The 15,293-nt window shown below is 46.0% G+C and overlaps 2 protein-coding genes across 5 annotated transcripts in view; one reads left to right on the top strand and one right to left on the bottom strand.

Moving 5' to 3' along the window:
• The first annotated feature begins 1,951 nt into the window (after positions 1–1,951).
• On the top strand, positions 1,952–8,530 carry psmc5 (proteasome 26S subunit, ATPase 5). The gene is made up of 12 exons (XM_018727332.2): positions 1,952–2,009; positions 3,422–3,493; positions 3,574–3,643; positions 3,754–3,851; positions 3,946–4,002; positions 4,361–4,591; positions 4,783–4,909; positions 5,483–5,673; positions 6,022–6,120; positions 7,665–7,775; positions 8,094–8,180; positions 8,374–8,530. The coding sequence occupies exons 1-12, from the start codon at positions 1,986–1,988 to the stop codon at positions 8,425–8,427; spliced, it is 1,221 nt and encodes a 406-aa protein (XP_018582848.1). The 5' UTR covers positions 1,952–1,985; the 3' UTR covers positions 8,428–8,530.
• A 3,900-nt stretch (positions 8,531–12,430) lies between these two features.
• Positions 12,431–15,293, bottom strand: part of LOC108919275 (MAGUK p55 subfamily member 3-like) — a 31,694-nt gene continuing 28,831 nt past the window's right edge. For 3 of the 4 annotated variants that reach the window (XM_018727154.2, XM_018727162.2, XM_018727145.2), the window contains 2 exons: positions 14,593–14,721; positions 12,431–13,519 (listed from right to left, as the gene is read on the bottom strand). In XM_018727154.2, the coding sequence (XP_018582670.1) occupies positions 13,340–13,519; positions 14,593–14,721 (309 nt within the window). In that variant the 3' untranslated portion in view covers positions 12,431–13,339. The remainder of the gene's footprint in view (positions 13,520–14,592; positions 14,722–15,293) is intronic. The other variant, XM_018727169.2, reaches the window with a different exon arrangement.

Below are 15,293 nucleotides of genomic sequence, written 5' to 3' on the forward strand. Positions count from 1 at the left end.
CGCATGTTCCAGGTGGGGCCCGTGCTCAGTTTCTTTCACGTTGGAAAGGAAAGTTTCATCAAACAGGATCGTCCGGTTCTACCTGTTTCTGGAGCACCAGGCCTGCACCTCTCCCGTAAAACAAAGGCAAGGCTTCTTCTTCTCGAATCTGCTTGTTCCTGCTTCATCCACAGAGATCCCCTCTGCAAAACACTTGAACGGTACACTTGTCCCTCACGTAACCGAGGTTACTTTGCTCCAGCAAATCGCCCGGTTCTGAAAAATCCCATTGCGAGGGAGTCGAATGACCATTACTTGTTATTTCTGAAAAAATCTGATTTTTTTGGCCTTTTTTTTTTTGGTCTGATGCAGGTGTAAAGGTATTCATGTGACTGAAATAATTGAGTACATGTTGGCATGTTTGTAGTTTATTAGTAAAAGCTAATATTGAATGACCTGTTAGAGATGCGGTTTATATTTACCGTAATCAGTGGTTGTGATTGGTTGAGACTCAGTGTGGTACCAAGTAGGAAGTATAAACTCTATATAGTCTTTGGTTTTGTCATGGAGGTGTAACCCTTAATAAGCTGTTTGAAGGAGCATTTGTGCCCATCCGGTGCTTCTGTAAAAACCCTAACCCATGACCATTCAAACCCTGCTTGTACTCTTGTGATTATTGTTTCTAGGCTGAAACAGATGTGAATTCAGTACCACTAAGGTCTGGGACACAAAGCGTGTGTCTCTGTACCAAAATGTGTGAAGCAAGCCCTTGTGGAGCATAAAGCAGCCTTTCGCGGGAGTAAAATGACTACATTGAGGACAAAAACGCCGTTGTACCGAATAACAGGCCTGCTGTACAAAAAAGGGGTTTACCTGTGTACTGTATCTTCTTAAGGCGTCAGTGGTTTTGCAAGGTACAGGGCTTACTGTACAGTGAGTTTACTATGGTAGGGGGTACCATAGTTAAGGTTACGCTTTGTACACCACGCTCTATGTAGCCTTGGTTGTGGTTCATCAGCCAAACTGCTGCAACCGCATCCAAATGGCTTTGGCCTGTAACTCCGAATGTCATTCTGGGCGAAAGCGATAGCTAATGAAACTGAAAAACGGAGGAAGAAAATCAAAAGCCAGCTGCTTATGGTCATACGATCACAAATTGTCGAAAACGGCAATAGCCTCAGTTCCTGTGTCGCACAGGTGAGTTTGGACAACAGGTGGTGCGCTTGTCAGAGCTGCAGGTCCCGCTTTCTACCAGGATCCAAGTACTTGCAGTGAAATTACATTTGCTCATTCAGCTGACGCATTTCTGCAAAGTAGCTAATGATGTTAACGTCACAATTATTTACTTATGCTTTTTTCCCCAAAGCAACTTCCACTGAGCTCTATGTAGTGTTATCAGTCCACACACCTTATTACGGCAGTGACTTGCACTGCTAGATACGCTACGTCACTCATCCATACATCAGTGGAAAACGCACACAATGGGGGAAACCTGAACAGCATGTCTTTGGAGCATGGGAGGAAACAGGAGCACCCAGAGGAAACCTACAGAGGGAGAACATGCAAACTCCACCCGGCCTGAGCAGAGGTCAAACCCATGTCCTCTCACCCCACCCAGGGGCTGTGAGACAGCAGCATTACATGCTGTGCCACCCAATTATTTACCCATTTACACAACTGGGTCATTCTTATGGGAGTAATTTAGGGTAAGCACCTTGCTCAAGGGTACTAACAGCTGGGTTTTGAACCTGTGACCTTTGGGTCTAAAGGCAGAAGCCCTAACCACTACACTACCACGTGTCCATTCTACCCCGTAAGCACACCCTGCCCTACAGATGGGTAAATCACTGTAAAGCTAACTGCCGAACGGTGTACGTGGCCGCGCGCGGCCCAAGGCCTCAGTTAAGGAAACGTCAGGTGTTCCGTCTGCTCGCGAGGGGGCGCCGTGCGTTCGAAACCCGCGCGACACACCGGAAGTGACGTGAGTTCCTGAGAACGGCTGTAAGATGGCGCTGGATGGGGTTGATCAAGTAAGGCTGGTGGTAGTGTACGAAAACCCAATAATATATAGTAACAGTAATAATAGTAATAATAATAATAAACATAATAATAGTTCGTTCCGTGTACACGCGCGTCCGTGTCGCTGCGGAGACAGAAGTGCGCCGGTGCGCTGTTGTTGGAGCTCAGCCGGTTGTGTCTGAGTCATTGTTGTACCAGAGTCAATCGTTCAATCAATGTACCTCACCGTCGTCAGCCGGACTCGGTCTGCTGTGCGTTTCGCTCAGAAACGTTTCCTTTGTCTGTTTGTTCTTTCGTTCGTACAACACGCGTCGGAATAGAAGACTGTCGTGCTGAGGAGCGGAGCTGCGACTGCTTGGTGGTCCGTCTAGGGAGGCGCTGCTGGTTGCTAAGCTAACGCTCAAATACTGCTCATCACTTACCTCTGTCTGTTTCGCGTCTTTAAGTTTTTAGGGTCACATTCAACTAGCTGACTTGTCTTGTTCGTATCAAGTAAGTAAATGTATGTTAAATGGAACTTGAAGCTGGACAAACCGAGAGAAGTGTCTTCGCACTGTAGTAGTGTTTAAATAGAAATGTGCTTTTCCTTTTTGCTCTCACAATGTATCAAACTGAAACCACTGCCACATGTTGGCTATATGTTGTATAACTGTATATTCATATTGTAATGGACTTTATATTAGGCCGGGGTTGCACAGACTAGTCGACTTTACTGCTCCGCGACGACGCTTTAAGTTGGACGTCGACTAGTCACTGATCACGTGATTATGACACTGACAGCATGGAGCCTCCGAGAAGAGAACACAACACGTCTGTGTGTGTGTATATATATATATATATACACACACACACACACACACACACACACACACACACAACAGCCTAAGTATGAGACGTGTGTTGTCAGCGTATGCATTCAGTTTGAGAATACAGGTTGTCGGTTGTTGCAAAGCGTTCCCATCTCCTGTTTTTATTCATGACGTCATCAGCGATTAGTCGACGCCGATTCGACTTTCATCACATAACTGTCGACTTTAAAAAATCTAAACTCGTGCAACTCCTACTTCATGTATGATGACTTGATTTGGAGTGTCATTCCTCAACAGTGAATGGCAGGTGTGTGTGTGTGTGTGTGTGTGTGAGAGACAGGATATGTTTAAATAATTTTTTTTCCAAATATATTGAGCTGAACTGTTTCCACTCTGTATTCCTACATAGCTTCTCTCTCTCTCTCTCTCTCATACACACACACAGCAGAGATAACACGTATAAATTATAGTGGTATGTCGAAAAAAGTCTCTGCAGTTTTTATAAAGATATCGTGGTGCCTTTTTGTCTTATCCTTGTACACAATATGTAAAATAAGTGTGCATGATATTTGATTGTTTGCATGTATGTTATTATTTGTATGTGTCATGGCTAGATGGAGATGGAAGATGGCAAAGGAGGAAATGGACTCAGACAGTATTACCTGTCCAAAATAGAGGAGCTGCAGGTGAGAAAAACAGAAGGGATCTCATGGAACATTTGTTTTGCTTTTTGAATTTGTCACTAATAACCCATCTTTTTGACCAGCTGACAGTGAATGAAAAGAGTCAGAATCTTAGGCGTCTGCAGGCACAGAGAAATGAGCTGAATGCAAAAGGTAAAAGTGTTCACCTTGACATACCTGTATATTTCTTATATTTGGATTGCCGTCGTCTTGTTTTCACTCCCACGCTGCATATTTACAGGTGTGTGTGTTTTTTTCCCCAGTGCGTCTTCTGCGCGAGGAGCTGCAGCTACTACAGGAACAGGGCTCCTATGTGGGTGAGGTGGTGAGAGCTATGGACAAGAAGAAGGTCCTAGTTAAGGTGCGACTCCCACCCCCCCTTCCACCTCTTCTCCAGCACCTGCTGCACAGTGTTTCATCTGAGAGTCACGTTTCCACATTTTTGCTCTTCTTAGGTTCACCCAGAGGGAAAGTTTGTAGTGGATGTGGATAAGAACATTGACATCAATGATGTAAGTTCTCTTTTTTTTAAACTTTGTTTCAATGTTGATATTGATTTGATTCCACTGAGTAGTTACAAATATAAAGCAAAAATTAGTACAGTCTGAAGATGTTTCAGGTGATTTAGTGATTCTGAACTGCCTTTAGTTTCTGAATGTGTGTGTGAGTGAATGAATGAATGAATGAATGAATGAATAAGTGTGTGAGATTGCCCTGCCATGGACTGGAGCCCCTAAGAGTTATTTATGAGCTCCAGGCCACTGCACCGGGCAAGCAGTTCTTACACGGGATGTATTTTGTTAATAATAATGTAATAATGTGAAGGATGGGTGAAGCACATTGGTTTCTAACTGACTGTGGTTTATCCAGGTGACTCCGAATTGCCGCGTTGCCCTGCGCAATGACAGCTACACCCTCCATAAGATCCTTCCCAACAAGGTGGACCCCTTGGTGTCACTGATGATGGTGGAAAAGGTGCCTGACTCCACCTACGAGATGATTGGTGGTCTAGACAAGCAGATCAAGGAGATCAAGGAGGTGATCGAGCTGCCAGTGAAACATCCAGAGCTGTTTGAAGCACTTGGCATCGCACAGCCCAAGGTGACTGAATGGGGCGACCTGTAGTTTTGGGGCCCGTTGCACCATAAGGCCCAAACCCCTTAGACCAGAAAGAATGGATTCACAGCGTTAAGAAATTAGAGATACGGTGTTTCTTTATTTCGTTGTCTGACTGATTGAACTGACGGAACACTTATTTCTCAGTTTGAGTGATGATGACCTGTGCATTGCAGGGTGTTCTGTTATATGGGCCCCCAGGGACAGGAAAGACCTTGTTGGCTCGAGCAGTAGCCCACCACACCGACTGCACCTTCATCAGGGTGTCTGGCTCTGAGCTCGTGCAGAAGTTCATTGGGGAAGGTGAGTTGTAACCCTTTATTTTACTGGAAAAGGTGACCTGTATCATGTAAACCGTTAGATTTTTATTGTTATTGTTCCAGCACAGCCCATGACTTATGCTGCTTTGCTCCACCTGTTATAAGTTTTTTTTTAACCATTCAGTTAAGCGTTGATACACAATCTGTGCCACAGTGTCTTTATCACATCTTATGAAGGCCTTTCTCTAGGACAGTGGATCAATAAAATTTTATTCATCTTTCACTTAATTTTTGTTTAAGAACTTTGTTTAAGATTGCTGATGTTGTTTTCTAACCTTAATTGTAAGAGAAAATGTAATGAAACAAGATTTTTCTTTCCTATTTTGGTTCTTTTAATACATTGATAGTGAATGAATGCTCAGTGTGTGTGTGTCCTTGTTCAGTGTTACAGATGTGCTTCTTTCTGGCCATTATGGGAATGTTCTTTGTCTCGGTTACTGTTATGCTCGACGACTACTGTGTCCTGTAACAACAAGTAGAATGTGTGGTAACTGGTCGTCCACACACTGTGTGAAGTGGTACACTCTGGTGACCGTACACCATTCGGTGATCGCAGGAGCCCGCATGGTGCGTGAGCTGTTTGTCATGGCCCGAGAACATGCACCCTCCATCATCTTCATGGACGAAATCGATTCCATCGGCTCCTCGCGCCTGGAGGGGGGTTCTGGGGGCGACAGCGAGGTGCAGCGCACCATGTTGGAGCTGCTCAACCAGCTTGATGGTTTTGAGGCCACCAAGAACATCAAGGTGCCCTTGTCCTCCTGTCTCCTCGTCGTGTTCCTCGTCTACCTGGAGTTTAGAATTGTTTTGCCACTGGGCTTCTGTCATATTCAGTTCTGAGATTATAACCTGAGAAAAATTGCTTTTATGAAGTTTTGTACATTTCTTGTAGTTTTCAGTCTTGCTATTTGAAAGGGAAAGATCATTTTCGTATTAAAAATGGCTTTTAAAAAGCGATTAGAAGTTAAAACAGCTCTGGTATTTTTTAACTCTATTTGCTTGTAATATTTTTTGTTTATAAACATACTGTGTATTTACCTATTTGTGTTAGTTGGACTTTTAAAAAATCTTTTGTTTTATTATTGTACTCTGAAGGTCATCATGGCCACCAACCGTATCGACATCCTTGACTCCGCCCTCCTCAGGCCTGGTCGCATTGATAGAAAAATTGAGTTCCCTCCCCCCAATGAAGAGGTAAATCTAGTTCCTTTTTCCATTTTCTAATCTGCTTCTGAACTCTACTCCTGCTCTTTGACCATGAGGTCAGTGCCAATGTGTCAGCTACACTGTGCTCAGTGATACCTACCAGTGTTACCGACACAGCACCACCAGCATCTCATTTCCTTTCTTTTTCGGTTTAATAAGTCCTTTCTGTGTGGCACTTGTGTTCTTTTGGTAAAACTCTTAGGAACTCTCTGAAAAGAAGGATTTTTTGAGCACAAGCCAGACTTCTGAGATATTTTAGCTCGTGTAACTGCTTTCAGTCCAGTAACTTGATAGCTACCAATTTTTAAAATATATATAATATATATTATATATATAAAATTTCGTTTGAATACCTATTTTTGTGTGAATTTATCAGCATTTTTTTGATAGCATGTTGGTCAAACATTGTTCTCTGGACAAACAGATTAAACTGGAGCAGCAAGTTGTATAAAGTGAGGGAATCTTTTAGCTGCTTTTTTTTTTTTTTTTGCTTTCACAATATGCAATTATGAGCAATAATGAATATTCATGTACGCCCAACATTTTGATCTTCGTGAAAAGAAAAACTAGGATATGAAAAAAATGGAAATATTTGTCGTTTTAAATATAGATTTCACAAAAACACTGTGTGGTGTATTAATGTGAAATATTGAGGATATTTATAACTTCCGGAACTTTAATTTTTAAATATATCACTTAGTTTAGTTTGATAAATTGATAAGAAATTAAGAATTTAAACTTTTTTACTGAGTTATATTTTCAAGGCACTGTTAATGTTTTTAGGAATATCACCTACACAGACATTTCCTTATTTCCAAAGTTAGTTGTCATTTAATTTGCATATTTTTTTACTTGTTGTTTAATTAGCTGGTTTTGATAGAATTTGCCTTTAATGTGTACTTAGTTTTTACAGGAGTGTCCTGTACAATGTAAAGGTATCATAGGAGCTTCTTACGCAACAGGCCTTTCATTTTGTGCAGTGGCAACCCAGCTGAAATAGTAGGCTCGGTACTAACTTTGAGACTTAAAACTCTTTATATTACTATTTATTAAATATATTAAATATCTTTTTATTAATTTAGAAATTAATGTGCATTTATCACATAAACAGCTTCTATAACATGAATACTCTTCCACTAGTGTAAGTAGAGTCTTATTCCAGCAATGAAAAGAAACAGTGTCAGACACACCTTAGAAACAGCAGTGTCTGAGCTTTGCAGATGTTCTTCATATCATCAACATCCAAACTATGTCTTGGGTTTAGAAGAAAGAGCAAAACACCAATGGGAAAGGCTGAGCCAAAAATACCTTTTACTTTGGTATTTAAATGATTTAAGTTAAACTGTGTTAAATGACATTTTTCTTCTTAGAACTGATTTTTTTCTCTCTCTTTTTCCCCCATAAATAATAATTGTAATCTGATCCCCTCACAGTGGGTTTTTGCCTAACAGGGTAATTTCATGGAAGAAATTAACCCTGTTACAGGAGGAACAGGTCCATGCCTATAAATGTATTCTGGTTATATTCTTCAGGCCCGTTTAGATATCCTGAAGATCCATTCCCGCAAGATGAATCTGACCCGTGGGATCAATTTGCGTAAGATTGCTGAGCTGATGCCGGGAGCCTCGGGAGCAGAAGTCAAGGTGAGCAAGTGAGACGAAGAGCAGCCATGGGGTCCCTGCGCTTTGTCCCAGAACCGCACTTTCCCTGTTCACCCTCCTTACTTCTGTGTAGCAAAAGGAAAAGGTTTAAAAATGAAATGACAGCTACACTTCTTGACCGTGTTCATGAAGCCCCCTAAGCAAAGTGCTAGTCATTCCACATTCTAACCAATTTATGCTATTTTTTCATGATGCACTAAATGGTTGGACACTTTATATAAAAATTGATGTGCAGCATAATGGGAAGCTGAGAATTTAACAGTGGTTCCCTCCTTTCCCACGTGTCTGTCCATCCTGCAGGGTGTGTGCACAGAGGCTGGCATGTATGCTTTGCGCGAGAGGAGGGTGCACGTCACTCAGGAGGACTTTGAGATGGCCGTTGCAAAGGTGCGTCCTTTGGTGTTTTTCTGGAAGGGACTTTTCCCGGGTAACGATACACCGAGTGATTTATGGCTTGTGCACAATTCATGTTTGTGTGTTGGATGTTTTTTTTTTTTTTTTCCCCCCATTAAGAACATGATGTTTGTTTCTGTGTATCTCCACTAAAGGTTTCTTTTTTCTTTTGTTTTGAATTGAGCAGGTGATGCAGAAGGACAGTGAGAAGAACATGTCCATCAAAAAGCTCTGGAAGTAAAGCTCAAACCACGAGACGTACATGTATATTACTTTTTTCTTTAAAGTTTGTAATTCTCCATTAATGAAATAAATGATGTGTATGCCTAACCTTTAGTCTCTGGAATATCTTTTTCAAGTAAACATACTTATGTATCGTCTATGTAAGATACCGCTGTTTATTTTTGATACCCTAAACATCTTTGTATTATTCTCATATGATAAATCATTGATTATTCTGATATTGTTAAAAGTCAAGCATTTATTAGTGAACTTTTTTTTGTAAGATCAAGGAAAAAATGGTCTGGACACTGCAGTGTAAAATGAATATGGCATCATTATTAAAAATACTTGTCATGCTGTAGATTGTGTGCTACATAGAGCTTTGGTAGTATAGTAATATTCCTGATTATTTTCAGATGTGTTTATGCCAAATCTGCATAAAAATGAAATATTTTGGAAGGAATATAATACAAATATATTTTTCTAATTTTAATACAATATATGCATCCACTTCTCCGTGAACCGCCACCTTATCGTGGTGGAGGGGTTTGAGTGCCTGAATGAGTCCAGGAGCTATGTTGTCTGGGGCTACATGCCCCTGGTAGGGTCTCCCATGGCAGACAGGTCCTGGATGACAGACGAGACAAAGCGCGGTTCAAAAACCCCTTATGACAAAAAAATCAAGGCGTCCGTTTACCCCGCCCGGTATGGGGTCACCGGGGCCCCACCCTGGAGCCAGGCCTGGGGGGGGGGCTCGCATGCGAGCGCCTGGTGGCCAGGTCTATGCCCACGGGGCCTGGCCGGGCTCAGCCCGAAGCCACAACGTGGAGCCGCTCTTCGGTGGGCTCACCACCTGCCGGAGAAACCGTAAGGGGCCGGTGCATTGTGATTTGGGCGGTGGTCGGGGCCGAGTGCCCGGCCGACCCAAACCTCGGGCGCCAACTCTGGTTTTTGGGACTTGGAATGTCACCTCACTGGCGGGGAAGGAGCCTGAGCTGGTGCGGGAAGTTGAGAGATACCGTCTAGATATAGTCGGGCTCACTTCCACTCACAGCTTGGGTTCTGGAACCACTCTACTCGATCGAGGGTGGACTCTCCACTATTCTGGCGTTGCCCAAGGTGAGAGGCGGCGGGCTGGTGTGGGCTTATTAATAGCCCCCCAGTTCAGCCGCCATGTGTTGGAGTCTACCCCGGTGAATGAGAGGGTCATCTCCCTACGCCTTCGGGTCAGGGAACGGTCTCTCACTGTCGTTTGTGCTTATGCGCCTAGCGGCAGTGTAGAGTACCCGGCCTTTTTAGAGTCCCTGGGGGGCGTGCTGGAAAGCGCTCCCACTGGGGACTCTGTCGTTCTACTGGGGGACTTTAACGCCCACGTGGGCAGCGACTGTGATACCTGGAGGGGCGTGATTGGGAGGAACGGCCTCCCTGATCTGAACCCGAGCGGTGAGTTGTTATTGGATTTCTGTGCTAGTCGCGGTTTATCCATAACGAACACCATGTTCATGCATAAGGGTGTCCACCAGTGCACTTGGCACCAGGACACCCTAGGTCGGAGGTCGATGATCGACTTTGTAGTCGTTTCTTCTGACCTTCGGCCATATGTTTTGGACACTCGGGTGAAGAGAGGGGCTGAGCTGTCAACTGATCACCACCTGGTGGTGAGTTGGATTCGATGGCGGGGGAAAAAGCTGGACAGACCTGGCAGGCCCAAACGCATAGTGAGGGTCTGTTGGGAACGTTTGGCGGAGGCCCCTGTCAGAGAGGTCTTCAACTCCCACCTCCGACAGAGTTTCAACCAGGTCCCGAGGGAGGTGGGGGACATTGAGTCCGAATGGACTATGTTCCGCTCCTCCATTGTCGGTGCGGCGGTTCGGAGCTGCGGCCATAAGGTCTCCGGTGCCTGTCACGGCGGCAATCCCCGAACACGGTGGTGGACACCGGAAGTAAGGGATGCCGTCAAGCTGAAGAAGGAGTTCTATCGGGCCTGGCTGGCTCATGGGACTCCTGAAGCAGCTGACAGGTACCGACGGGCCAAACGGAGCGCGGCTCTGGCAGTCGCCGCGGCAAAAACTCGGGCTTGGGAGGAGTTCGGTGAGGCCATGGAGGAAGACTTTCGGTCGGCCTCAAAGAGATTCTGGCAAACCGTCCGGCGACTCAGAGGGGGGAAGCGGTGTTCCACGAACACTGTTTACAGTGGAAGTGGTGCGCTGCTGACCTCAGCTGAGGATGTTCTCGGGCGGTGGAAGGAGTACTTTGAGGATCTCCTCAATCCCTCCGACACGCCTTCCGTAGAGGAAGCTGAGGCTGGGGACTTGGAGGGGGACTCGTCCATTACCCTGGCTGAAGTTGCTGAGGTAGTCAAAAAACTCCTCGGTGGCAAGGCTCCGGGGGTGGATGAGATCCGCCCCGAGTTTCTCAAGTCTCTGGATGTTGTGGGGCTGTCTTGGCTGACACGCCTCTGCAGCATCGCGTGGAGTTCGGGAACGGTGCCTCTGGACTGGCAGACCGGGGTGGTGGTCCCTCTTTTTAAGAAGGGGGACCGGAGATTGTGTTCCAACTACAGGGGGATCACACTCCTTAGCCTCCCTGGGAAAGTCTATGCCAGGGTACTGGAAAGGAGAATCCGACCGATAGTCGAACCTCGGATTCAGGAGGAGCAATGCGGTTTTCGCCCTGGCCGTGGGACACTGGACCAGCTCTATACCCTCACTAGGGTGTTGGAGGGTTCGTGGGAGTTTGCCCAACCAGTCCATATGTGTTTTGTGGACCTGGAGAAGGCATTCGACCATGTCCCTTGTGGCATCCTGTGGGGGGTGCTTCGGGATTATGGGGTTCGGGGCTCGTTGCTACGGGCTGTTCGTTCCCTGTATGACCAGAGCAGGAGCTTGGTTCGCATTGCCGGCAGTAAGTCAGACCTGTTCCCGGTGCATGTTGGACTCCGCCAGGGCTGCCCTTTGTCACCGATTCTGTTCATTATTTTTATGGACAGAATTTCTAGGCGCAGTCAGGGAACGGAGGGTGTCTGTTTTGGTGGCCGCGAGATCTCGTCTCTGCTTTTTGCGGACGATGTGGTCCTGTTGGCTTCATCAAGTCAAGACTTGCAGCGTGCACTGGGGAGGTTTGCAGCCGTGTGCGAAGCGGCGGGGATGAGAATCAGCACCTCCAAATCCGAGGCCATGGTTCTCAGTCGGAAAAAGGTGGATTGCTCCCTCCGGGTTAGGGGGGAGTTGCTCCCTCAAGTGGAGGAGTTTAAGTATCTTGGGGTCTTGTTCACGAGTGAGGGAAAAATGGAGCGGCAGGTCGACAGACGGATCGGTGCGGCGTCTGCAGTAATGCGGTCATTGTACCGGTCTGTTGTGGTGAAGAGGGAGCTGAGTCGTAAGGCGAAGCTCTCAATTTACCGGTCGATCTACGTTCCTACCCTCACCTATGGTCATGAACTCTGGATCATGACCGAAAGAATGAGATCGCGGATACAAGCGGCAGAAATGAGTTTCCTCCGCAGAGTGGCTGGGCGCACCCTTAGGGATAGGGTGAGGAGCTCAGTCACCCGGGAGGAGCTCGGAGTAGAGCCGCTGCTCCTCCGCATCGAGAGGAGCCAGTTGAGGTGGCTCGGGCATCTGTTCCGGATGCCTCCTGGACGCCTCCCTGGGGAGGTGCTCCGGGCTTGTCCCACTGGGAGGAGGCCTCGGGGCAGACCCAGGACACGTTGGAGAGACTATGTCTCCCGGCTGGCCTGGGAACGCCTTGGGGTTCCCCCAGAGGAACTGGAGGAGGTGTGCGGGGAGAGGGAGGTCTGGAGTACTCTGCTCGGACTGCTGCCCCCGCGACCCGGCCCCGGATAAAAGCGGAGGAAGATGGATGGATGGATGGATATATGCATCCATATCCTTTTAAGTTGTTGAAGGTAAGATTTTTTTGTAAACACTTTTTCCTGGAAAATCCATGCTGTGTGACTTCTGAAACATTCATTCTTATGTTACTGTAAGAACACACCCAGATTCATTAACATACACACTGAGCTTAAAATGAGGCTATGTTTGTATTTAGCTGAATTATTTGCAGAGTGAAAATGGTCTACTTTTGAACAGCAGGCCAAAGGAACAATGATTAGTCTGCATTTAAAAAATAATTTTTCAACATTTATTTGTAGGTCAGCATTCAGACAATGATGGGCACCTTATCAGAACAGAAAATACAAAATTGACATTTTCACATGAGACAGACAATACATCCCTGCTGGTGAACCATCATGCACTTGAAAAAAATTTAAGATGTCCAAACAGTCAAGATAAAACTATTATTATTCGGAACGCCTCAATTACTTCTCTGATGTGTACAACAGGGACTAAGACAGATGGGTGTTGCGAGGTCCAAAATTCATATCATCAGGGTCTTTCTTTCACGTCGGTCAGCAAAGGAACACCAGGACACAACAGGTTCCAACTTTTATGCCAATTTTTTTTTTCTTTTGCACAAGTTCAGCAGCATCGCTGGGAGGACCAATAGAATGAGGTATGGCAATACGAGAAGCAAGGGGGACCAGCTTATGGAACAAAGAATATGAATGATCATGGAATGATGGGGTTTTAGGAAGATGAGGAACAGGAGTGACTGTTGAACACATTCTGATGATGACTCCAGTTTCAGAACAACGTACAACTGGGCTGAACCTGCCTGAGTGGAGAGGCAGGTGGTGGGCGGCCAAAGAGCAGGTAACGCTAACCTTCAAGAGCTCTATCTGCTCAAACCTCTATCTGCCCAAATCCCTGCTTGAGTACTCAGGTTGGCCTTGAGGGCTTCCATTTTTCTTCTCACCTGCTTTTCCTTGCACTTATTTCTCAAGAAGAAACAATGTCAATGGAGGCTTGGCTGATAAAGGAGAATACGCAAAGGGGGCGGAGTCTATGCGGGGGCCCGAGGACTGGGGTCTAGGTCCTCACCCAGCTAACGGGCACCCAATGAGGCTCCCGCTCCAGCCGCTCCAGAATGTTCCTCAACTCCGTGCAGGCGCTGGCGCTGTCTTCCTTGACAAGGACGCGGTCCACCAGGTGGCCGTACTGCTGGTCGATCAGCTGGGCCGACTGACGCATCTCCTGCAGGTCGTCCTCCTGGACGCAAACCGCAGGACGAGACCAAAGATCCAACTTCAGTCTAAATTTTCCACGCTGTGTCCAGTTTTGATACTTTTTCAACAAACTCTACTTTCATTGAACAGATAGTCAAAAAAGCACATTTACATTTATTCGTTTGTCAGAATGCTTTCGTCCAAAGCGAGTGAACGGACATCTCGGAGTAAACGGTGTTTTCGATGACAAAGCGCTATGGTAACGGAGTGGCCATCAGGACACTTGGGACTCTTCCCGACTGAGTGGGTCGAAAGTTGTGGGACCGCTACAACGGGCCAACCTGAGCAACCGGCTGATTTTCATTCTCTCTTGGCAATACACACACATGCACACACACACACACACTCGCACCCGAGTCGTTCACAGCTAAATTGTAGAGACCTTTGGCCTTCTGCGGGTTCTTGTCTTTTAATGTAAAAGTCTTTTTTTGCCAAGATTTTTGTTAGAAAATGACAGCGTGAAGTAACGTGTGCGGTTTCAGGTTAGCATCTTCAGAAATTAAATTCGTTTTTTAAATTTATTAAAATTAAAAATTAAATTTTACATTTAAAGTGGTTTATATTGCATTTTTCAGGCATAATCTTTTTAATTTGTTTGTTTGGATCTGAAAAAGATGGGTTTTGAGACCCTTTCTGAATGCTGTAAGGGATTCAGCAGCTCTGAGGGGCAAGGGAGCTCATTCCACCGAGTCAAGAGCCGAGAGGCATGAGAGTCTTTTATGTAATGAACATTAAATTCGATAACCTGGTTTAGTAAGTGCAGTAGTGGTGTTACAAAGAATGTCTTGCACCCTTCAATCTGTAGTCCCTTTGCTGGTAGTGTAGTGATCAAAGCTGCTACCTCTGAACCTGCAGGTCACGGGTGCTGTTAGTAGCCTTGAGAAAGGCACTTACCTTAGATTACTCTGGTAAAATTAGCCAGCTGTATAAATGGGTAAATAATTGTCACCTGCTTTGGAGGAAAGCGTCAGGTAAACGAGTAAATGTCGCCTCTTTACCGCGGTGTCTTCGACCTTTGATTTAACGCGACTCTGGCCATGGATTCCGTGGTCTTACCGTGAGGCGACCGGGTTCTCCAGGTCCAGGCGAGGTGGCGTTGCCGCGGTGCCTCCTGCTCTCCGCAATGCGTGGCTTCACAAAGATGACGTAGGGCTTGAACTCTGCAGTGCGAAGGATCTTGAGGGCCTGGGAATGAGGAGAAGAGACAAGAGGCCCCCTCAGCTTATTTACCCCAGTTACTGTACCTACCGTACCTATGTTCTGCTCCAGCTCTCGAACAGTTGAAAGGAACGGCGGCCCACCCTGCCCCGCCCCCCACATGTTCTTCATGAGATTTAGCTCTGGACTCATGGCCTGTCAGTTCAGAACTACCCAACTTTTGGACTTTTAGGGGTGTGTTAGTGGCCACTTCCATCCTGGACACCCTGTCAACATGGTACTTTTTATTTCACTAAAAATGGTAATGATGGAATTAATAATGATCATACTTTATTGTTCACGATGGGGAAAAAAAAATTACTCGGGCTGCTTCACTGACTGCACCAAATCCATGTTGTTGGACTGTGGGAGGAAACCAGAGGACCCAGAGGAATCCCACGCGGAGAACACACAGACATGAAGACACACACAAGGGAGGAGTGGACACCGCTGTGTGCTGAGGGACCCACTTCAGCTAGGCCAGACACTCTCACGCTGAGTAGCGCCTCAGCACCAGAGCCCACGCAGCGGCTCGTGACATCACAGCCGTGGCGCTCCAC

This window comes from Scleropages formosus, chromosome 20, assembly GCF_900964775.1.
Source record: "Scleropages formosus chromosome 20, fSclFor1.1, whole genome shotgun sequence".
Taxonomy (NCBI): Eukaryota; Metazoa; Chordata; class Actinopteri; order Osteoglossiformes; family Osteoglossidae; genus Scleropages; species Scleropages formosus.

Excerpts from the sequence above, each read along its gene's own strand:
- psmc5 (XM_018727332.2), top strand. The coding sequence starts at position 1,986 with ATGGCGCTGGATGGGGTTGATCAA. Across the intron at positions 4,592-4,782 it reads TTGGCATCGCACAGCCCAAG|GGTGTTCTGTTATATGGGCC; the intron begins GTGACTGAATGG and ends TGTGCATTGCAG. Across the intron at positions 8,181-8,373 it reads TTGAGATGGCCGTTGCAAAG|GTGATGCAGAAGGACAGTGA; the intron begins GTGCGTCCTTTG and ends TGAATTGAGCAG.